Source organism: Lipotes vexillifer, unplaced genomic scaffold (assembly GCF_000442215.2).
Source record: "Lipotes vexillifer unplaced genomic scaffold, Lipotes_vexillifer_v1.1 scaffold205, whole genome shotgun sequence".
Classification (NCBI taxonomy): domain Eukaryota; kingdom Metazoa; phylum Chordata; class Mammalia; order Artiodactyla; family Lipotidae; genus Lipotes; species Lipotes vexillifer.
In genome coordinates, this window is record NW_006781396.1 from 1,924,099 (window position 1) to 1,948,587 (window position 24,489).

The 24,489-nt window shown below is 54.2% G+C and overlaps 1 protein-coding gene across 1 annotated transcript in view; it reads right to left on the bottom strand.

The window, feature by feature from the left end:
• Nucleotides 1-16,566, bottom strand: part of CDH23 (cadherin related 23) — a 403,130-nt gene extending 386,564 nt beyond the window's left edge. Inside the window, exons 1-2 of the mRNA XM_007454689.1 lie at nucleotides 16,500-16,566; nucleotides 10,059-10,136 (exon numbers count right to left, since the gene is read on the bottom strand). Coding sequence (XP_007454751.1) covers nucleotides 10,059-10,136; nucleotides 16,500-16,566 — 145 coding nt within the window. The remainder of the gene's footprint in view (nucleotides 1-10,058; nucleotides 10,137-16,499) is intronic.
• Nucleotides 16,567-24,489: the final 7,923 nt, after the last annotated feature.

The following is a 24,489-nucleotide window of genomic DNA, read 5'->3' on the forward strand; positions in this document are numbered from 1 at the left end:
GGAGGGAGGGAGATGCAAGAGGGAAGAGATATGGGAACATATGTATATGTATAACTGATTCACTTTGTTACGAAGCAGAAACTAACACACCATTGTAAAGCAATTATACTCCAATAAAGCTGTAAAAAAAAAAAAAAAAAAAAAAGAACAGTCAGGGTGAGGGGAGTGATGACAAGTTCAAAGTCGGCTCTGCCTGCCACCGTCTCCCCAGCCAGCTGGAGGATTTTCAGCTCTTGTAAATCACACCTTCGGCTGGTTCCCAGAGAGCCCAAGTGTTCCTGGCTGGCTGCAAGCTCAGCACATCCTCGCCCAATGACACAGATGAGCCAGGCTCATCTGCCAGCCCCCCAGCCCCACTAAAGGGGGTGCCTGCTGCCTGGCCACAGCACAGCTGGCTGAAGCCCCCACTTCCTTAACTGCTGATCACTGGAAAAGGCCGTGGGCCCAGGAGCAAGCAACCTGGTTAATCTCACACTCTCATCTATTTCCCCAGTCATTTCTCAGCAATATTTCTAACTCTGCACAGTATGTCCAGCAAGCACTAGCATATTCGGAATAACTGGGGAAGAAAGGCCCCAACAGGGAAATCGACTTGCCCAAGCTCACACAGCTGCATGGGAGCAGAGTCAGTCCTGGGACCTAGGCTCCTGCCCGAGTCCAGGGCCTGTGCTCCCAGACCAAGCTGTGCTGGCCACTCTCCCCTCTCTGGGAGCAGCTGCCCCTTCATCCAGCTCCTCGCTGGTGTGCACCCTTGGTTGCTGAGACCCTTTCCTGGGTGACAGATTGAGGAAAGGCCCTCAAAAATCCTGAGGGGTGGCGGAGTGGGGTAGTAAGAGTGTGGATGTTGAAGACTGAATTCTTGGGATTCAAATCCCGTGGGAGCTTGGGCAGCTTGATTGATCTCTCTGAGCCTGTAACATGGGGACCATGATAGAGCAGACTTCCCATCATTGCTGTAAGGATTCAGTGAGATCACTCAGGTAACCTAACTAGTAAACCACAAGCACTAAATGATTACTACTATTATTTTTATTTTTAACTACAACAACCTATTTCTGCCATCCAAGACACAACACAAGCTGCTTACCCCGCTGCTGGTGGGCCTGGCCCACGGCCTTCTGAAACGCTGTTCCTGTGGCTTCTGCGTGTAAACCCAGTCACTCAACGACACCTCCACTATGAACCTCCCCCTCTCCATGCCCAGAATGAAGTCCTTCCTTGCCTGAGCATTAGCAGCACCCTGGAGCTCACACCGCCCACTTGCCTGGGGGTGGTCTGGGCACTTACCATACATCCTCTCTCCACTCCAAACCGGGGCTCCTTAAAAGCAATGACCCACACACAGAATCCCAAAGTCGTGGTTAAGCTGCACATGCTTTGGGGTCAGGCAGCACTGGGCTCGGGCCCATTTCTATCCTACAGAAGCTGTGTGACCCCGTGCAGATTACTCACTCTCTCTGAGCCTCTGCCTTCTCATCTGTAAAATGGGGATTATAAAGCCCACTTTCTCGGTCTGCTACAAGGATTCAGTGAAGCAATGTGTAGGAAGAGCTTACCTAGACACAGAGTAAGTGTGTAAATATAGTTGCCATTTTCCCAGTTGTCTTTAGTGTGTGTGTCCCTACACTGCCTCCAAGCGCAGGCTGCCACAGGTGTGCAGTGCAGACCATTAATGCCTGCCTGCACGACATGTGGCACATCATCGTTATCATTGGTGATATTACGGCTGCATGCAAAACACCCGACCCACCCCCACCCATGTATCGAGAGGCAGTCTACAGCTGGGGCTGCCACAGGCTCCAGATGTGCCCAGGCAGGGGCCTCTTGGAGAGGCTACAGCCCAGCATCCCCCCAAAGGGTACTAATCTGTCCTATAACCCCCTGTGAGGGCCGATGCTGACCTGGAGAAAGGCAGAAAGGAAGCAAGGCCACAGAGGCACCCAGCCCCTTCCAGAAGACCTGTGAGTCATCCCCCACCTCCCAGAAGGAAGAGTAAAATCCCTGCTCTGTGAGGTCACCAGGAAGCCAGGGCCCCAGACCAGCTGCTCCCAGCACCTAATCACCTGGACAGATACTAGATCACCTCCTTCCTCCAAAACCTCACCCAGTACTGACAGCTTTAGGAAGCCTCTGGGCTACCCTCACTTCCCCTCCCTAAGCACTCCAACCCCAGATTGTGGCAGCTCTGAGGCACCTGGAGCCCTTTCTCTAAACATCAAGTCCCAAGCTCACAGCCCACCAACCCAGGAGGATGCCCCTTCTTCCCTAGGCCCAGAGGAACCCCATACCTGCATGGGCAGAGCCCCCTTGAATTTCTTTTGCAGATGGTGTGAGAAGTTAGGGCAGGAATCCAACAGTAACTCTCTGAGGCCCTTGGGCAAGCTCCCCACTTGGGCCTCAGTTTCCCCATCTGTAAAGTGGGAGTGTTTGACTAGTGATCAGCAAATTGTCCTATAGGAGGCCCTAGCTGTTCATTGCAGGCCCTCTGAGGATCCTTGGGTGGGGGGTAAAAGTGAAGGTGAGGAATACAGGCTGTTACCACTGTGTACCTCTGACTTTAACTTCAACCACAGACGGTTATTTCTCCTTAGCACTTATTATTGTCTCAGGCACTCTAATTTTGTCTGTGTTGTTATTAGTTACTGAGCTACACTGCCTCTGTACAGGTGGCAGGTGGAAAAGCCCAAACCATGCTCAGAGCACACACCCAGCTGATGTCTGGGAACCACCCCCACTGGACTCCTCATACCCACGTCCTTCTAAGCCTTCAATCACCGGCCCTTGCCAGGGAACTGCTTTGTGGGACAGTGACCCCCTCTTCCCTGTGGCGGTCCTAAGGATCACTCCGGTTAAGGAAAAACTCATTCTCATCCTGTGGTTCTCCATCCTCTCCTGAGAGATGATTTCTTCCCTTTATTGAGACAAGAGACGAGGGATACAGGGTAGGATAAATAGCCCCTCCCGGGGGACACCAGGTACAGAGAATGGTCCAGGAAAGACCCAACCCCCTCCCAGATTCCCCTCTAACCTGCCCCTCTCCATAGCTGCTCCAGAGCCTCATGCCTGGACGTCATGCCAACCCTGAGTGTGTGCTGCCCACGCGCCCGCCATTCATGTCAGCATCCCCGCATCTCCCACGCTGCGCCCAGTGGGGCCTGCTCCTGCGGGGAGTCGTCTGCGTGCTTGCAGGCACACAGCTCCTCCGTCTACTGAGACCGCCGATGCGGGTCGGCCCACCTGAAAATTGCTCTCGCTGGGTCCAGACGAAACAGCTGGGCATTGATGGAGTCTGCAGAGAAATTAATCAGCGCCGTCTGGCAGTGGTGCCAGGCGCTGCCTGGGCCTGATGCATCCTAATGAATCCCAAGCTCCTGCCTTAATGGCTCCTGACAAGACTAATTTAGCTGTGTAGGTGATTAGTGTGGGCATTATCACCTGAATTGTGGCTCAAGACGCTTTGGAGTTCTGGGAGGGCCTGCCTGGCGAAGTCGGCTCCATGAGCAACCACCTTGGCGACACACAGAGGGACCAGGGCCAAGCGGGGGAGAATCGGCAAGACATTCAGCATCCGCTCAGCCTTTCATTCTTCCTTCATCCCTCTACTCGCCCGACCGGCAACTGTTGAGGCCCACTTTGTACCAAGCACTGTGCTTGGCACAGAGGACATGTGCCAGGAGGCTCAGCTTGCTGGGCTGTACAGTGCACATGACGCCACTTCTCTGGGATTCACGGTGAGGCTCTGGTAGGAGGCTGGCAGTCAATAAATGCTAGCTAATAGTATCGTTCTACAATCTTATATTACACATAAATACCAAAATGATAATTAACTGTAACATTGATATTAATTAAGATAATAAATAAAAATGAACAGCCGACGGGGAGTTACACACAAATAACCATGATAGGACTTGCTAAGAGCTTTCAGAGAGGTGAATTCAAAGCAAACAGAGGGTGGGGGATGGCGGAGGCTATGGCACCTCCCAGGGCAGGTGACATCTGAGCTACACCTCGAAAGATGAGCAGGGATTCACCAGGTAGGGAAGGGGAAAGGGCACTCCCTGCCGAAGGGACAGTGCGGGTGAGGGTGTGGCGGCGAGACAGAGCTGAGGTGTTGGGGTGCTGAGCGGTCCCCGTGATGGTGAGCAGGTGAGGAGTGGTAGGTGACAGGCCACGATAAAGAGCTCTCACTCCTTTCTCTAGGCGCTTGGGAGGCTTTGGACTGGCGGTATTTAGAATTGGGATAGGAGGAGTGACCTTGGGACCCAGCCCCAAGGGACACTGTCCCCCTCCAGGACCTGATGAGTGAGGACTGGGGTGGCAGCCAAGGTAGACGGACTACATGCCCTCCACCCCCTCAGAACTCCTAAGTCAGCTCGGTGCCTCCAAGCCAGGTTTCATGCTGCTCCTTCTGTGTCCCTCCCTGGAGGCCAGCCAGGGCTCGGTGCTCCGAGGGTCCCCAGCAAATATGCCACATACAGCCTGGGGTGGGCAGGCAGCTGGGGTGATTGAAAACATGACCCTCGCACGGTGTGGGCTTTGCCGTTCACAAGCGCAGGCACAAACAGCATCTGTGCCATCTGGGAGACATGCTCTCCTGGGCGCTCTCCCTGGGCAGTCATCCCTGTCATCACCAACACCTCGCTCCTGACACCCTGGGGAGGGGGGTGCCTGGCCTGAGACTCCAGAAGGATGGCCAGCAGGCATGGAGCCAGCCCCAGCCCCTGCCTTGGAAGGTTCCCCCCGCACTCACAAACTCCAGACTTCACTCCTCCCCCAAGGCACCTCAAGCCCCAGGCATGAGCCAGGCACGGGGTGGGGGTGGGGCCAGGGGACATAGAGATGGCCCAGGCACCTGGAAGCATTCACAGGGCAACAGGGGAGACAGATGAGCAGCTGAGTAATAACAGCACTGCGACTGGGACTAATAGAGAAGGAGAAAGCAAAGGAAGCAGCCCTTGAACCCCGCCTGGAGAAAGCCAGGAAGGCCACACAGAGGCGGCAGCATGTGAACTGACCTGACTGACCAACGGAGGTTCATCACGTTCCAGGAAAAAAGGAGCAGCGACTGCAAAGAGCAAGAGGCAGGAACTCGCCTTTCCTGCTCGAGGAACTGCAGGGCGACTGGTGTGGCTGGAGTGGAGCGAGCCGGGGGTGTGGGGAAGGAGGTGAAGTCTGAGTGGTAGCAGGGCCTGGACTGCAAACAGCCTCGATGCCATTTAAGGACACGGTTTTCATTCCAGGTGGGTGAAGGGACTTGAGCTGACCTTGTGACAGGCTCTGTGTCAGGTTGAAAAGGACCACTTGGCTGGGAGGGTGAGAAAGGCTGCAGCAGGGCAGAGGGAGCAGGGGGACCGCAGAGACCATCGGGAAGCTGTTGGGATAATCCAGACTCGGCCTGTGGTGGTGGGAGGTGAAGCGGTGAGAAGTGAGAAGATTCTGGAAATATTTTGAAGGTCAAGCCAAAAGGATTTCCTGATGAATTGGATATGAGGTGGGGTGGGCGAAGGGAAGAGTCAGGGAAGACCCCAAGTTGCTGGTCTGAGCACCTGGAAGGCCGGAGTTGCAACTAACTGAGATGGGAAAGGCTGCAGGCAAGCAGGGGTTTGCAGGGAAGATTGGGAGTCTGGCTTTAGACTGAGGTTGAGAGCCCTTTAGACATCCACGTGGAAATGGATGGAGAGGTGGTATATGAGCCTAGAATCTCTGGTGCGAGGAGGCCCAGGCAGAAGGTAGAAGCCTCAGGGCTGTCAGCACACAGGTGGTAACCAGAGCTGCCAGACTAGGCACGGCACGGGAGTGAGAGCATGGAGAAGAGACAGAGGAGCTGGGCCCCGGGGCCCTCCAGTGCCAAGAGGCCCTGGAGAAGTGGAGGAACAGGCAAAGGAGACTGAGAAAGCACAGCCAGAGGCGATGTGCTGGAGGAAATAAAGATAACTGCTGAAAGACCACAAGGCCTGAGGATTAACAGTCAGCTTTAGCCACAGGGAGGCGGTCGGTGGTCCCGACACGAGCAATATTGGTGGAGTGTTTGGAGTGGATTGGGGAGGGCGAGCGGAGACAGCATCCTTACCCCCTGTCCCTCATCCTAAAGGTGCCGTGAGGCCATTCGCTGCCCACAGCCAGGGCCGAGGTGTGGGCTATGCCAACCAGCCTGACCAGGCATCACGTCTCCACTGTGCTCCTGCTCTGCCCCGCCCAGGCCGGGCTCTGCTGCCAGTGACTGAGGTCCACGTCTGGAGAAGACAGACAGGGACAAGGGGGGCCTGGATGTTAACAGGCCACGGGAAGGCAGAGCTACTTAACGACTTCATTTGGCTTCTGTCTTTTCCAGCTGGGAGGTGGTCTGCAAAAAACATCACGCAGAGGGAATTGGAAGCTGAGATAGGAGGAGGCAGAGATGGAACATGCAGCCTCCGCACGGGATTTCAGATGGCTGGGCCGTGCCCTCCCATTGCGCTCCCCAGCACGTGGCCGCTGGCCCGCGGTCGGAAACTGAGGCAAGAGCATGAAAAATGGGGAGGCTCAGAAGGTTTGGGGTGAATGAAAGTCCCAATCTCTAACCCAGGGGAGCACACTCACAGAAACTACATTCTGATAGAGCCTGTAATCAAACTCTACCTTCCATTCCTAAAAGGAATTTAAAAACGAATTAAAACACTTTAGGACACTGCCTCAAGCACTCAGTAAACATTGTTAGTATAATAATATATATATTATATATATATATATATATATATATATATATATATATATATATATAGTATATCATATGTTATGTTATCATTATTATTCTGTAAGGCTCCAGTGGTCAAAATTAGGCTCAGTGGGTAGTAGTTGCAGGGACAGGTTTCACAGTAACATTAGGAAGACGTTTTCATGCCCAGAACGGTCCCCACAGCACAGAAATGAGCAGCCTGGTAAGATCGTGAGTTCCCCTTCATTGGGGGTCCAAGCAGAAGGCGGATAATCTGTCCCAGAGCTGGAAGTTTGGTCTGCCCGCAGCTCTGACCCCCTCCTCTGGTAAGCTGACATTTTCAGACCAGTTTGGTCTCTGGCTCTAGCCGCTGGTACCAACCACCCCACTGGACCCAGCTCACCTATGTGTTTGTCTGTCCCCCTTGCAAGCCCGTGGCTAGCAGGACAGTCCAACCAGCCAACCCTGGGACACACATAAGTTCTCTTTTGTGTAACAACAAAGCGTTCTAGGTGTGGAAGCTTTGGAGTTAACTATAGTGTATGTATACAGCCCAACAATCCAGAAAGGAGACTATTCCATCCCATTTTACAGTTTGGAGCACTGAGATTCAGAGAGCAAAGGGTTAGTGAGAGGCAAGCCTCAAAGTCAAGTCTCTAGGCCACCCCATTCCACATGGCAGGCAAAGGGCCAATCTCCTTGACAAGCTGTTTCCACCCTTACCCTCACCCTGGCCACTGCTGGTCAGAGGTCTGTACCCTGCTTTGTCCACGTGAGTCCATATGCATCCTCTGAATGGCCCAGGGCAAGCAGGTGACAGCACTCAGTGGAGGTTTCCAGGGCTGTGTTATCTGAGGGCCCAGAGATGTGACACCCTGGGCTAGCAGGACTGCCCCAGCTCAAGGCCACCGGGCCCATCTTTCCAATGCCCTCTCATTGGTGAGATGGGGAGATAGAGGCCCAGAGAGGGGAGGCACTGTGCCCAATGCCACACAGCAAGGAACAGAAACTGGGCTCATGACTTTCAGGGCAGAGCTGTGCTGCCCCACCCTGATGCAAAAGGAAGGGAGGAGGGCGGGAGGGTGCGGTCCAGCTCAGCACTGGCCCCTGCCCAGACAGATGAGCAGAGCTGTCTTCCAGCTCACTGAACCCTCTCTCATTCCCGCGGCCTCCCAGAGCCAGGGATCAATCCCCACTGCATCAGATGCACCCCCCACTCCGCCCCGCGCTGTGACTGCCAAACACAGCCATAATGGGGCCGAGTCCTGGGAGTTACTCCTGGCTGGCGCCGCTCACCTGAGGGGGCCTTCGCCTCTCCCTGCCAGCAGCCCGGCTCAGTGAGTGGCTGGCCACACCTCTGCCTCAGGGGCCTGCCTGTCCCAGATATATTGCCTCCATCACAGAGGAATCTCCAGGAGGATGAGGTTCAAACAGACGCTTATAAAAATCAGCCACAGGAAACAGTGCGTGAAGCAATGGAGAGGACCCGTTCAGGACTCTGCTCAGGAGCCGCCACCACCTCCCCCAACCTCTCCTGCTTCCTCCTGTTCTGCCCTGCCCCCAGAGGCACGACTCGTCCCCCTTCAATCCCCACTGGGGCTTCACCAGACAGCCGACCTAGCCTCTATCACCCGCGACGCTGACTCCTTTATTCCTCGGTCGAATTCCTCTCTGAATCCACAGCACCCAGGCCTGGCACAGGGGGCACCCCATCTATATCTGATAAACTGATGAATGAACTGGAAAGAGCAGAACCCCTGGTGGTGATAAACGCTGCTAACATTCATCTTTTATGGATCCACAGGCACTGGGCACCCCTCTGATGGCTCCGCGCCAGCCGCACGCCAGGTCTGGGCCTGCGGAGGAGCCAGCCACAAACACCACCCCCTGACCCAACTCAGAAGGGAGGAACCAGCTCAGCAGGGTCCCCAAGGGACTGCCGGCCACCCTCTCTACCCCTCAGAAGGAGAGCTAAGCCTCTGGAAGGACATTCCAGAGAGGCAATCTGCCTCCTTCCTGGACACTTCAAACACCCAGATGCCCAAACACCAATCCCCAAATCCAGCCTCACAATGCTGATGCATGGGGCTGCTAATCATCAAAAGGGTGGCCACTTTCTACACAGTGGGTCCCCACAGCCCTAGACACAGAGTGTCACTGGGCCATGGGGGCAATCCCCACAATAGTCAGAATACCTGCTGTGCCCAGCACCTACCCACACAGAAGGGAAGAGTGGAAGGAAAGACCTCTGCAGGGGGCTTCTCATGTGCCCCTGCAAACAGCAGGGGAGAGTCTGGGGCGCACTAAGGCTCCCCTCTTCAAGCAGAGATTTTCTTTGAAGAATTTTGCACCTATGTTTGGTTTTACACATATGAAAGAGAGCCTGAAATGACCTATTAGTTAAGTATCTTCACAGCCCTCCCCTCTCCAAGCCATCCTGCTTCATTTTCAAGTATAAGTGATGCTCCAGAAAGATGCACCATGCTGGCTGCTGATGCATGCTGCTTCTGGTGCACAGCCCCACCCTGACACCCATGAAGCAGGCAGACCTGAGTGTAGGAAGCCCCAGGTTACAAGCACTTTCTCTAAAATGACTCGGACAAGAATGAGAGGACACAAGAGGGAGTGCTGGTGGAGGTGAGTGGCACCTCCTGGCACTGTTTTCCTGCGTGCTCACAAGAACTAGGGCCTTCCCATCAGCACAGCTGCAAGATGGGTTTGTTCAATTCAACCCCATTTCCTGAGAAGCTTCAGGGTCCCTAGAGCTGAGCTAAGGGCATGGGGCTTTGCGTGCCGACCTCCAGCTGTGGGTGTAGGAGCCAGGCCCTCGGGAGGGGCTCGTGAGGATAGACCTGGGTGATGAGGTGACTCAAGCTGGGGGCGGGTGGTGAGAAGCGGGTACCAGGATGCTCGTGATCACTTCCTAGATAATTTTGTTTTCTAATGACAAGAAAAACAGGCATACTCAGTGCAGAAAACTCGGTAATCACGGAAAAGTACAAAAGGCTACAGGACAAACTCTACAAGAGCTTTCATCTTCAAATTTTCACAAGGAAGAGGAACGAGGCATTTTGTAGGACAACATTAGTGCAGAAGTGAAAGTCAAGCAACTTGGGCCCCATGTGATAAACTCTTTGACACTGAGAACTCCTCTCTTTTGGAATAGGCCACCACCGGAAGCAGTGAGTGTCCCATCCCTGGAGGCAACCAGGCAGAGGCCACACGAACACCCGTCCGGGACCCCATGGAAGAGTTTCCAATAACAGGGGGAAGATCAGCTCAATCTCTAAGATCCCTTTCACTTGTGGGAAAGGAGCCCACCTCACGCCGCCCAGCCTGCCCACCAGCCCTTGCGCCAACTCACCCACAGGCGTATCCTCGCTGATCAGCAGGTATGTATCAAAGAAGTGGTTGATGAAGAAGGGCAGTCGGTTCACCTGGCCTGGAAGTTAGAGGACAAGAGCATCAGCCAAGTACCCTCGTGCCAGCTCCGTGCGTTCTGCAAGGGACACAGAGTAGGGGCTCCAGTGGGCACTGCACCTGCATCCAGTGCTGAAGACACCTTTCCAGGACCTTGGCAGCTCGCGGTTCTGCCTCGAGGCAAATGGGGAGTAACGCCAGTAGGCAGGCAGAAGGCTGTCAGGTCGTTCGCGCAGCGAGGCCACGAGCCACGTGTGGCTATTGAGACCTGGTCCACACTAGGATGTGCTGAAGTGTAGAACACACACAGGATTTTGAAGATGTTGTATGAAAAAGTGGGTGTGAAATATCTCATTCGTCTTTTATATTGATGACGTGGAAATGATAAGATTGTAGCTATACTGGATTAAGTCAAATACATTATTAAAATGAGTTTCACCTGTTTCTATTCTAATGCGCCTCTTAGAAAATTTAAGACCACACATGTGGCTCACATTGTATTTCTAATGGGCCTCCCAGCTGTAGATAGACTGGGAGCTTGGCAAGGACAAGGGCTGTCTGCTGTGTTAAGTGCTGCAACCCTGGTGCCCAGAACAGAACTTGGCACTTAGAAGGCCCTCAGCAGCTATTTGTTGTGTGAAGGAATGGCCAGCTGATGCCATGTGATTAATAACAATAATAACAACAACAACAATAATAATAGCTGCTATCTATGGAACCCTCCTCTGTACCAGCCGCTTATACCATCTCCATCAATCCTCATGGTCCAACATGTGCTGTCACATCTGCATTTTACTACTGAGGAAAATGAGGCTTTGAGGGGGTAACTAGTAACATGCCCAGGGTCACACAGCTGGTAAGTGTGGCATGGGCCGTACTGGAACCCAGACCTGGAAGCCTGTGCAGGTAACCCTGTACCACTCTGTGACAGTCTCAGGTTGGGGGCTGGCTCTGGAAGGGGACAGCGTGATACCGTCATGGGCTGAGGAATTTCGCATCTATGAAGAGTCCCCCATATCACAAGTCCCTCACACAAAGCCTCCCCAAGGCTGGCTTCCTCTGTCCCCTGAGCAACCCCCCAGAGGCCTTCAGTAGTATGGTATAATATGAAATATATTTGGTCTCTGCCCCCAGTTCCTGGTACAGAGCTTCAAAACTCCTTGCAATTTCCAGAGTGATAGGAGTGTCTTTTGTTATATCCATAAGGAGCCCCCTTGACCACACCCAAGTTTACGCCAATGAGGTGATTTATTTTTTATCTTTAAATTTTTAAAAAGTTTTTTATTGAAGTATAATTTATAATGTTGTGTTAATTTCTGGTGTACAGCAAAGTGACTCACTTATACATACATATTAATGTATTATTTTTCGTATTCTTTTCCACTATATATAGTTTATTAAAAGATAGTAAACATAGCTCCCTGTGCTCTACAGTAGGACCTTGTTTCTTTTATATATAGTAGTTTGTATCTGCTAATCCCAAACTCCTAATTCCCCACCCCCTCCTTTCCCCTTTGGTAACCATAAGTTTGTTTTCTATGTCCATGAGTCTGTTTCTGCTTTGTAAATAAGTTCATTTGTGTTATCTTTTAGATTCCACATATAAGCAATACCATTGGTATTTGTCTTTCTCTGTTTGACTTACTTCACTTAGTATGGTAATCTCTAGGTCCATCCATGTAGCTGCAAATGGCATTATTTCATTCTTTTTTATGGCTGAGTAGTATCCCATTGCGTATAGATGCCACATCTTCTTTACGCATTCATATGTTGATAGACATTTAGGTTGCTTCCATGTCTTGGCTATTGTAAATAGTGCTGCTACGAACACTGGGGTGCATGTATCTTTTCAAATTAGAGTTTTCTCTGGATATATGCCCAGGAGTGGGATTGCTAGATCATATGGTAACTCTATTTTTAGTTTTTTAAGGAACCTCCATACTGTTCTTTGTAGCAGCTGCACCAATTCACATTCTCACCAACAGGGTAGGAGGGTTCCCTTTTCCCAGTGAGGAGACTTAGAGTGGGGCCTCTACAGAGAGCCTCAGGAAGGGGCTGACCACCGGAAAGACCAAGTGATTAGATGGGGAACTTTCAGCCCATCTCCAACCTCTAGGGAGGGGAGGGGAGCTGGAGATTTCCAATATTTGATGAGCTCCCAAGTTGGTGAACACATCCATGTGCTGGGAGGATGGCACACCTGGAGAGGCATGGAAGCTCCACCCGACCCCACCCCCCCATAGCTTGCCCTGTGCATCTCTTCCACCTGCTGTTCCTGAGTTGTATCCTTTATATTCAACCAGTAAATGAGTTCTGTGAGTCATTCTAGCCAACTGAACCTGAGAAAGGGTAGTAGGAAGCCCTGATTTATAGCCAGTTAGTCAGAAGTGCAGGTGGTCTGGGACTCACCACTAGCATCTAAAGTAGAGCTGAACCCTTAAATCTGTGGAACCTGGCACTAACTCTGGGTAGACAGCGTCAGAATTGAATTGAATTGTGGGACACACAGTCGGTGTCTGGAGGGTTGGAGAACTGGTTGCTGGTATTGGAAAACACCCCAGAAGGAGGCAAATGAGGGCACTTCCCCCTCTGCCCCTACCAACCAGGGATGGGGGAGCTGGTCGGTCTCACATGGGGCCGACATCGTGCAGCACACACGTAAGCAGCTCCTGCTGGGTCTTCCAGGGGACCTGAACATGGGTGGGCTGCAGCCCTCCCCTCCCTCACTTCTGCTGACCTGGCTCCCTCAGAGCTTGGGCCAGGCTCAAGAACACAGGCTAGGACTTCCCTCATTGCTGGAGACCTCCTAGTGCGGAGCAGGCAGAACTAATGGAATCTCCACCCCCACCCCCTCTGCTCAGGCACCCAAGCTGATGTCATTTCTGGTTCTGTAAGCACTGTAGCCTCTCTCTCCCCTCCTGGCCAGGACTGCTGGCCCTTTTGCCTTCACTCGCCAAATTCCTATTTATCCTTCAAGTTTTGCCTTAGATGTCCCTTCTTCCAGGAAGCCCTCCCTGACCACCACAACTACACATACGCACTCGCCCACACCCTTCCACCCTCTCATATGAGGAACCTGGAGCTCCTCGCACACACAAGAGCCTCAGAAAGAGGCCAGTGGTCAAGGGCTTCACCTTTGTTTGTAGTCTCCCTGTGCCTCTTTCTAGTCATATGACCTCCCCATGTCTCAGTTTACTCAGGTGTAAAATAGCGATAACATAGGACTTACTTCTTGGCTGTGTTGAGGATTAAATGAGATTACATACATAAAGCACTTAGCGCTGTGCTCCCACACACAGCAAGCACTCGATAAATGGCAGCTATTATTAATATTGGTATTAATGACAGTGCTGCCTGCTCAGCCAGAGGCGGAGGCTTTGGATCCCTGCTGGGGGCCTTGGGCTCCCTTACAGAAAGCAGCTGAGCCAGGGTAGAAGGCTCAGGGGTGACCAGGGAATCTGGCATGGGCTCAGGCTGGGGCAGTGGGAGGGAAACCAGCCAGAAAAAACGTCACCTGCAGCAGCATCGTTCGTTTTCAAATTTTGTTTTACAGGACCTGCCGATAATCAGCCACTGAGAGATCTGCAACGGGCGGTTGGGCAGAGCCTCGGGGACGTACGTCGCCTGCCACATACCAAGCAGGACCATGATCTGGGAACAGGCTCCCACGCTAGGAAGCCCAGTGGCCTTGGGCTGCCAGTAGGGACTGGGAGGGTGATGGGAGGGTGGGAAAGGCGGGTGCCCACAGGTCGCCTGTTCTCTTAAAAGACACTTTTAAGGCATGAAGGCTGTGTCCTTCAGAGGCAAACTGCTGCCTCAGGAGCTTTGAGGCCTCTGGCCAAGTGGGGACGTGAGTGCCTGTGCGAGGGGAGGGGACAACGGGCGACTTCTGTGAAGGAACGGGAGTCCAGTTGCCCGCACCCACGATGCTGCCCTCTGTCCCCGCCCCACACATGCTCATTCCCTGCTTTGGCACCTACTGTTTGTTCTGCCCTGGACGCCTTCTCCCTGCATCCCTGGCCCACTCACACTTATGCTTCCCTACAAAGTAGATGTGGGTCCACCAGCTTTAAGCATTTATTTCAACACTGCTGTGGCCTCTCCCGTTGCGGAGCACAGGCTCCGGACGCGCAGGCTCAGTGGCCACGGCTCACGGGCCCAGCCGCTCCGCAGCATGTGGGATCTTCCCGGACCGGGGCACGAACCCACGTCCCCTGCATCGGCAGGCGGACTCTCAACCACTGCGCCACCAGGGAAGCCCAAGAATCAAGCTTTTAACCACCACAGGCCTGAGGGGAGAAGGGAGAGGGGGAGGCTCACACAGAAGGCAGATCCGAGCTGCGGTGCTGGATGACAGGCCTTCCACACGCGGCAAGGAAGGGAAAGATCCCGGAAGGAAGCAAAGCTGGGCAGATGTGACGGAGCAGAGCCGTCCAGGCACGCGATGTGGGAAGGACAAGGCATCCACCAGACCAGGAAGCACACACTTCACTCAGAACCGTGGGATGGGACAGCGGATTCCTCTTAGGGCTTGAAGGACACTGGCAAGTGGCAGAGCCTGGACTGGAACCAGGAAAGCCCAACCCCAGCCCAGGCCCACCTGCCCAGGCCTCTGAAGGCACAATGGTTCTCACTGAGGTCCATGTTGTGCACAGCCCTAGACCCCGCCCCCAACTCATGTCAGGGAAGGTGCACAGGACAGGGAGCACAGCACGGCGACCAGGTGAGGCCTTGTACGCCCTGCCACTCGCTGCTGTGCGGCCTGGGCAAATCGCTCTACCTCTCTGGCCACCATTTCCCAGCCTCAAGATGACGACAAAAAGCCCTCTCACTGCCCTCTCACCCTGCCTCTCTGCCAGAGGTGTCCTGTGCCCGGTGTCACTGTTATGATGGCTGCTGCAATTTGGATGCATGAGCCGCCTGTGATCTAGAGAGCTCAAGGGGAGACTGCACCTCTTCTAGGAAGGCAGCCAAGCTGTTAGCACCTGTTATATTTCTTTTTAACGGGGAGGGCAGGGGAGGGCATGAGTGTCCAAGGTCACAGAGTCCCTGAGGAGTCTGAGGACACCAACAAGCAAACCCAGAGGGTCAGAGCTGAGGGTCGCGGGTGCCCCTCACTGAGCCCTCCCCGAATGGGGCTTTACAAAGGAGAAACTTGACACCTGGAGAAGCAGCTGGCCCAGGGGTGGAAAGAGGGTGTGAGACCCCTTCTGGCTCTGCCCCTGAGAGTCTTTGAGGCTGTGCCATAATCCTGCACTGCTTGGATGGGAGTGAGCTCCCCATCACAGGGGCATTCCAGCAGAGATCCCTCCCAGCATGGAAGCCAGGAGAGGGGACCTTCAAGGGACTCTCGGGCAGCAGGATGCCAGCAGCAGTCCACCAAGCGTGAAGCTCTGGTTTCCTCCAGAGGCTCCCGGCTCCCTGGAGTGAGAGAAGGAGCTGACGCCCCTCAGGAATATGTTTGCCTGTGTCGCCAGGCACGCTCTGCCCATAGCTCTTCCCTGAGGACACCCTGGTCCCGTGGGACACCGAGCCAGCTGTGCCTGCTGTCCTGGCCTTCCTTTGTGCACACCAGAGCTGCTTTGCTCCCGCTGTCCAGGAGAGGCAAACGCCCAGGCCTTTCCTGGCCTCCTCCGTGGGCACTAAAGCTGGCACTGACCTGGCTCCTGCAAGGCCAGGGGAAGGAGGGCTGCCCGCCCTGCAGAGAAGAAAGACTTCTGGCAGCCACACCCTCGCTCAGTCTATTCCCTCCTCCAGGACTCCCTTCTTCCCTCTCCCCCCTTTAAAACGACTTTTCAGTCTTCAGAGCTCAGATGAAACGTCTCCCTTCTGGCTGGGTCTCTCCTGTGCCCGCAAGTTCAATGAATCTTTTCTTCTGATGGGCTTCTCTGGACCTCCGTACATCCTTTATTACCACTTTATCCACCCTGTTTAGAGCAATCCTATCTGTGTCTTTCTCCCTGGTGAGCCCCTGAGCGCCCGAGAACGTCATTCCTTCCATACCCCCAGAGTTGGACATAGTAGGGCACACAGTGTCACACAGTAGGTGCTCAAAAGACAACTGTGAAATGGACTAGAACTGGGGCCAGTCCCCGCATCCCAGAAGAAAGACAGTTCACGGTCATAGATGACTCCCCTTAGAGCTCAAGTATTTCTCAAGTCTCCTGCCCTTCCCTCATGTGTCCCAGGCCCTGGAGATGGCTGGGATTTTCAGCCCTGTGAGGGCTGCAGAAGCAACTGAGGCCCAGAAAGGGAAGTGAGTGCCCAGTCACACACACGGCAAGGCAGGGTCTTGAGAGTCCCAGAGCACAAACGCCAACCACACACCGTCCAGCCCGGCCTCCCACGCTCACTGTGGGGAGAGAAGGTGGAGGACTGAACTTACCACAGCATCCAGAGATCAGCACAGAAAGCCAGACCACAAGGCAGCTGGAAGCGATGTGGCACCTCATGGCTCCTGGGGACAAAAGGAGGGGAGGGTGAGAAACGTCCTATTGGAACGCCTGCTCTTGCAAGCTGTGCAGCACTGCCTCAGCCCTGCAGCTCCGGGAGAATTGGGCCTGAGAAGGGAGGAGAGAGAATCATTGCAGACGGGGCGGGGTGGGGCACATGGGGAAGAAGAGAGGGTCTGTACCCTGGGGTTCTGTCATTGTCCAGTGCTGAGAGTGGTGTGGCACGACTGGGCTGAGGGCATGGGCAACAGCCCCCTCTGTGCCCTCATGGAGACCGACTGCACGGCTTGTGTGCAGGGCTCAGGGGGCACAAGGACAGGTTTGTGACACATGTGGGGCTCAGTGGGCAGAGGGAGGGGCTGCTGCCTCTATCCTCCAGGACAGCATCCCTCGAGGGTGGTAGAACCTGGTTTAGTGGGGACAGAGTTAGGAGGTGGGTGCTGAGCAGGAACCCAGGGGTCTCAGAGCGGGTCGGCAGCCGCGCCCCGCCCCGCCCCCAAGCCTTGCTCTAGGGCAACAGATTCCGCCCCCCCCCCCCCCCCCCCACCGCAGCCAAAGTGCCCAATGAACATGTCTTTTCCTGTTTTTATATCTGCAGTATCATCTCATAACCTTGGATATGAAAGGAGCCCCCAGGCCATGGTGTCCAAAGAGGCACAGAGAAGGGAGGTAACCTGACCAGGGCCCCCCAGCAAGTCTGTGGAAAGCTGGAGCCGGACTTTTCTCTCTAGCTAAGCTCTAGAGAGAGCTGGGGTCCAGCTGCCAGAGGCTCAGCAAAGCAAGCTCCCATCTCTAAGTGGAGTGGGGCGGGGGTAGTGGGTGGGCAGCGGGAGGGCTGCTCCCTCCCGTCGCGGCCGTGGCCTGCCCGGCCCCGTTACGGCAGGGCCACGGCCCTCTGGTTCCTTCTTACGCCTGCAGCGGCTCCGGAGCAGGCCTCCCTGGAGACCAGCAGTGACACCGGGAGGGGCCCACGCTCCTCAGCTGGGGATCCCTGCCTTCCGTTAACGCTGTCTCACCTCCGTGTCTCAGCTCACGGCCCACTCACCTCTGCATCCCCACGGCCTAGCCAAGGGCCCACACATCCTCCTTCAGGGAGCACCTACCGCGCACCTCGCCTGGGAGGCATTATCCTCCCCGGTTCACAAGGTGAGGTCTGAAGGCCGAGAGCCGTTAAACACTTGGCTCAGAGACCCCCAACTAGTGAGTGGTGGGGTCAGCATCTGGACCCAAGTTGACACGCCACCTCCCTCATCATTAAATGATCAGGAAAGCCTTGGGGAAGAGAAGGGAGCTGAAGAAAAGGGTTTTGTGGAGAGACTTCACGTCTCTGCAAGACCTCGGGGCCAGTGCTTCAGAAAGGGCCCAGGGCTCAGATCTCTCGGTTCCGGACCTGGAGCCGACCCCCTCTCCCAGCCTGGTGCCAAGTGGAGGATGGATCCTGTCCCACACCACACACAATGGCCCGCGGTGCCCTCGTGTTTTCCTTGAATACTGTACTTAAAATGTTCTAATTACCAAGTATGAAACAGTGACGTGGGAAATAAAAGATTCTAAGATGTTGTCACATAATAAAAGACAAATGCCCATCATATCCCTGTGTTTCCACCCCTTTGCATTTCCAGAGGTCAGCAGCCTATCACAGGGGCAGGCAGGGCATACAAATGAGGAGACCCCAGTGGTGGGAATGACGGCCATTTGGAGGCCAACCCTCTGTCCAAAAGCAGCAGCTGCTGATGTATTTCAGCCCAGAGGGAATGTGGGTGCAGTGTGCCCAGAGATTCTGATTTTTCTCAATGAAAAGCTGGAAATTTGGTTTTTACTATGAATTCAATTTTTAAATGTTGGCAAATAATTCCATTTTCACGAGCCAAACATGACCTGTCTGATGGCCAGAGTGGGCAGCTTGGGCCTGGCGCGCATCCTACGAGGCCCTTCTCCACACCCAAGCAGATGTGTTCACGTTACAAACGCGTACGAGTGGTGTGGTTGCTGTTTAGGATGATGAAGTTACCCTCTACACAAAGGAAACTCATTTTCTCGTGTCATAATAATTCACAGACAACCCTCCAGGTCAACACTGCCACATCCACTTCCTCCATTTTCAGAGCTAGATAACAGTTCATGGTATGGACGTTTCGTCACGGAGACAAACATCCCCTATTGTTGGGTATCTGAGTGTTTACAGGTTCTTGCCACACAGGCAACGTCACCGTGGACATCTCTCTGCATGTAACTGTGTTGGGACTTTGCTCTCACTCTTGGTTCTCCAACGGCAGCATTAATGGGCCAATTAAATACAACACCGAGCACGTACGTAAACTTTTCTTAGCCACTGTCATATTACCTTCTGTAAAGACTGTGGCAATTCCCACTCCATCTAGAAGTGTATGAGAGAGCCTCTGTGCCCACCTGGAAGTGATCCCTCTTTTAAATGGCTGCCAATTGGAAGCATGAAAAATGGAATGGCCTTGTTGTTTTAATTTGCATTTCCCTAACTACCAGTGAGGTTGAGCACGACGCCTTTTTCTAAATGTTCAAACCACTTTCCATCTGTTATCTTGCATTAGCCTACCGTATGCTGCAAAGAAGCTAGCCAGCATCACAAGCATTATCCCTGATTTACAAGTGGAGAAACCGAGGCACAGAGCAATTAAGTGACACTCTGACATCTCATAGTGAGTGAGTGTCTTTTAAAAAAAATCTCCAGCCCTCTGCCTTTGGAAACCAGCTGTTATGAGAATTAAACAACATCTGCTAAGAACATCGTCCACAAATAGCTGGGAGTGCACACCATTCTGCTGGGTGTAGCAGGAAGTTTGCAGCGGAAGAAAGGAAGGAAGAAAATGAACACTTACCAGGCAACTCCCACAAGCCTGGGATTTTCACAGGTATGACTTTATTCAATCTTCCCAAATATCTCTAAAATGTAGCTATTATTGTCCCCATTTTACAGGTGAGGAAATTAAGGCTCAGAGAGGTCACCTAGGATTGGACCTGAGTCCCATGCTATTTCCATCACACCATGCTGCTGTCCACCCCCACCCTGCCCACCCCCTTTCCTAATCTATGAAAGGGGAAGGCGTGGCCCCTCCCTCAAGGAGGACAATACACAACACAATAGACACAGGATGAATGTGACACAAAGAAGTGAGCATGTGTGCACAACACACACGAGTGCATGATGCATCTCACTTTCCACGAGCTGGCTCAGGCTCTGGTGCTGCTGGGCACACTGTCCCCATCCTCTCTCCTTAAATGTCTGTTTCCCCTTCAGAGGCACTCACACTGCCTCAGTGCCCCCCTTCTGTCAGTCAAGGGCAGCCAAACACAGCCCTCACTTGACGGGATTGGCAGAGGCCACCTCTGGAGCATCCAACAGCAGGGATGATCTTTCTTCCATCCTGACTCCCCATCCTTGCCTTGGGGCAAAGGTGACACAGACGCTAGGTCGAGGGGACACAGGCTCCAAAGGGTAAAGCAGAGTAGGCAGCACCAAGTGGGTCCATCCTACTACTGGCTTTTCCCGGAGATCCCAGATCTTATCCTTCCTCTGGTCCCTCTGGCCAAGAGGAGGAAAGCAAGGTCCAGAGAGAACAGAGGCTAGTGGTAATGGGAAGAGGCCCCTGGGCCCTAACCTCCGGGCCAGGTGTTGCGATACATGCTGCCTTTGCCTGCCGGCATTCCCTAGGTGCTGGGGCTGCAGCAAGTGGCATGGGTCCCCCAGCATTGCCTGACCTCGCTCCGCCCTGTGAAACAGCTGTTCCCCCAGCCTCCCAGCCTTGCCACCTCCCAGCCAGCAGAGCTTCATGGCCTTCTCTACCATGCGAGGCTGTGCCACCCTCAGGATTCGGCCTGAGCTGCCACTGACCCTCACCTGTCCCCACTGGACCAGGAAACCTAGACACACACCCTTCTGTGCTGGGCTTCCTGTCCGGCCTGGTATAAGTGCCAGAGAGCTGTCCCAGAGGTACAAGCAGGGTTAGAGCTGGCTGTCCCAAACCCCATTCTCACAGGAAGCTTTCCAGAAATCTCTCAAACATACCCACTGCCAAGAAGACCCAAAGCCAGGACCCAAAGCCCTCAGGCTGCCAATTTCCAACATCCGTTTTCATGCCAAGCCCTGAACCAGGCACTGTGGGAGGGATACAGGGTCATGAGAATGGCTGGCAATGCATGTGAGATATCAAAAAGCAACTGCGCCTGTCACTGCCCAGGGCCATGCAAAGAGAGAACTCCTGAGCCTTCTAGGGGAGCTGAGATGTGAGCTGCACAGAGTTCAAGGATGCATACTGCTAACACTTACTGAGCACATAGTACATGCCAGCCACCGTGGTGTGTAGTGTGTCCTACATGCTGGGGCTTGGAGAGGTTAAACAACTTGCCCAAGGTCACACAGCCAGTAAGGGCTCAAGCCCAAGGTCTCCCAGCCTCAGCCCCAACCCTTGCTGAGCTCAGCCATGTGCCCCAGGGCAGGCCCACACTGAGGGCCTGGTGGGAAGGCCCTGGGCAGGACCCTGCACCTACTCAGAGGCTATTAAGCCAGACCTGGGTGAGAATACAACAGGCTCCACAGCCACAGTATACAGGAGCCAGTAGCCGAGTGCGTGTGCCAGAAGAAGAGGTACAGCTAGGGCTGGTGAGCAGGCTCCTGTTTAGTCTGCCCTTCCACGCTGGCATCTGACAGGCACTGCCCCTGGAACCAGTACCAATAAGACAACGCACGCACCATCAGGGGTGACCAAGTCCTCCCTCCACAGCCCCCACGCCTCCTCCAGCACCATCCCCTAGAGGTTCACACCTTTGTCCCTGGAGGGAGCAGACTACAGAATTTCCCAGACTCAAGGCAGCAACCCTGCCCACACTGGCCTTCACCATGTCCTGTCATCAGCCCGTAACGACCTGCTGTTCATGGAGGCCTGGGCTGAGGGCCAGCAGGGGAGGCTCTGGCAGGTGGCGCACTTACAGCATCCCGGGACTCACCCCCACATAGGAATCACCTCCCCCCCAAATAAAATCAAAGCCTCCACCTCCACCTGAGAGAGCTTATGAGCTATGCGGAGAGGTGCGGCCCCATTGCACATGTCTGCCCCGACATCACCGGCTGTGGGCCAGGCACTGCGCTAGACAGCGGCCTAGAGAAGAGAACAGGCTGATGAGCTGGCGGGGGTGGGGAGCTGGCACGTCTAAGCGAGCCCAACACAGAGAGCCGGGGGGCAAGTTCTACAGTGTGTTTGGGAGGCTAAGTGCTAAGGAAGGAGGGAAGGAGCGTGGCAAGAGGTCTGAGTACCACTGAAGGTGATGTATGAACCAACATATGAGGAGGCAAGAGAATGAGCTGTGCGGTTATCTGGGAGAAAGGCCTTCTGGACAGAGGCAACAGCCTTTGCAAAGGCCCTGAGGCAAGATGTGCTAGCATGCCTGAGGAACGGCGAGGAGGCCAGTGTGGCTGAAGCGGGGTGCACAGTGGGGAGAGTTGTAAGAGATGAGGGCAGAGAACAATGGGACCACCATGGGCACCCTGTAAACCACGGACATGAGTAAACTGGGAGTCGTGGTCTTCAGACAGCCAAGAGGGATGAGAGTGACTCAAGGTTTAAAGGAGAACTCTGGCTGTGGAGTTGAGGACTCACAGTAGGAGGCAAGGGCAGATACAGGCAGACAGTGATGGAGGCTACCACAGTGATGGAAGCCAGAGATGCCGGGAGCTCCAGCAGGGTAGGGGTAGCGCGTGTGAGATCTGGCAGATTCTGGGCATTTTCAGAGTACAGCTGAGAGGGTTTCTTGCTGGAGAGGATATAGCTGTGCTAGAAAGAACTGAGCAGAGGGTTTTGGCCCAAGCACCTGGAAGGATGGAGTTGCGATTAACCAGGACAGGGGAAGGCTGAGGGTGGGACCAGCTGAGGGGCAAGATCTGAAGCCCGGGTTGGGGCACGGTGAGTTTGGAATGGCTGCTGACAGCCAAGTAGCAATGCTGGATGGGGCAGGAGGATACCCTCAACTAGAGTTCAGGCCTGAGGTGGGGCTAGAGATGTGAATGCGGGCGTCATCAGCACTTGAAGCCACCAGAGGGACAAGGTCACCAGGGCTCCCACACCCTCAAGCTGAGGCAACTTGGCTGAGAATCAATCAATATTTGAAATCTGTATGAAGAGCCTGAAGGTGTGTACACCCTCATGGCCCAGCGATTCCACTTCCAGAACTTTAGCTGAGGAAATCATCGTGGCTGTGCATGGACACTCAGCCACAGAACATTCACTGCTGTGTTATTTATGACAGCAGAACAGCCCAGACAGCCAAGGGGGACTGGTTCAGTTGTGGGATGTCCACAGGAAGCGCTCAGAGGATTGTGTATGGCTGTGTACATGTGTGAGTGTGTGAGTGTGTGTGTGTGGGGGGGACACATGTACAGGACTGTTATGTGAAACAGTGGTCTCATCTGGTGAGTTTATGGCTGACTTTACATTCTTCTATATACGATTTTCATTTTCCTCATTTTCTATAATAAACACTCAATGTTTTAACAATCAGAGACCTAGCTTGTGTCCACCCTACCAAAACGTTGCCAGCAGCCTGTGAACAGACAGACAACTCTGATTAGAAAGTTTCTTCCTATGCTCTGCTGAACTTCCCTGAGGCCCGCGGTCCTAGGTCTGAATGCCACAGGAGACCCTCGGAGCTGGGCAGGTCCTCAGGTTAACTGCATCCCTCTGAAGCTGCTCAGACCCTTCTAGGGACAGGAGTTCACTCCCTCCCGGAAAGTGGGTCCCAGTTCTGAGGCCCTGCGTCTCTGCCCTGCCAGCCCAGCCAGGCTACCTTCCCATACCGCGGGGAGGAGGTCTGATGAGGCCCATCACCGGACGACTTCCCCATACTCCGCCCACGGAGACGCATTAGCAACAGAGTGGCTAAAGCCCAGGCCTTGGAGACCAGGCCCAGGTCTGAAGCTTGGCCCTCTCCTGAGGGCTCTTGTCTCCCTGGGTGGGGGGTCAGGGGGAGGTCCTGAAATTTAAAAGTAAAACGAGTGCCCTAATGTACTCATCCGCTCTCTCACATCTGCAAACTGGGCTCTGTGAACTGCGGCAGGGGGGCCCCTAGCCCAACCTTGGAGGGCCCCTCCTTCCTGTCCCCCCTTTCCCCAGGCTGGAGGGAGCCAGGTTCCTCTCAAACCCCTCCGGATCCGCAGGGGTTTCATCAAATGCCTTTGCACCAAACCCGAGATGAAGCCCATTGCAGCCTGGCTTCCTGGACAGACTAGGAAGCATGCTCGTCATTGCTGCGGAGCAAAGCACTCTCTCCTCTTCTGGGAAACCAGCCCACTCTGGGCTCAGCTCCTGCGCAGGCCCTCCTGTCACCGTCGCCCACCTCTCCCCGCAGCCCAGTCAGGAGACGCAGGGGCAGAGGGTGCACTCGGCATGCCGACAGGCAGTGCTTTCCATCCCAGCAGGCAAGGGGACAGGAAGGGGGACAGAGCAGAGGGGGAGGGAAAGGGCAGGAGGGGACACCTGAGCATTTCAGCTTCTCAGGATTGAGAGATTTTCACAGCAGGGTGCCACGATTTCGTTTGAACTGTTATGGATTCCCATAAAATCAGACGCACTCAACTTTGAATAGAAATACAGAAATACACTGCAGAAATCAAAGACAATTTGGGGATTATTCACCACCACTACACACAGAGATGTTTGTGCGTGCAAGGAGACGTCTGCAGGCACACCGTTAGGGCCACTGATGGCCACACTTCAAAGCCCACACCAACCAGGCCACTGTCTGGGGAGGCTGCTAGGATGGAAGGTCACTTACAGGGACCCTACTTGGAAGGAGGGAAAGGACCACCCTGTCGCCATTATATTCTTGTGCCCTTCCCTGGGTCCCTCTCCAAAGCTCCCACTGAGTGAACGGGGTGGCGGGGGGGGGGGGGGGGGG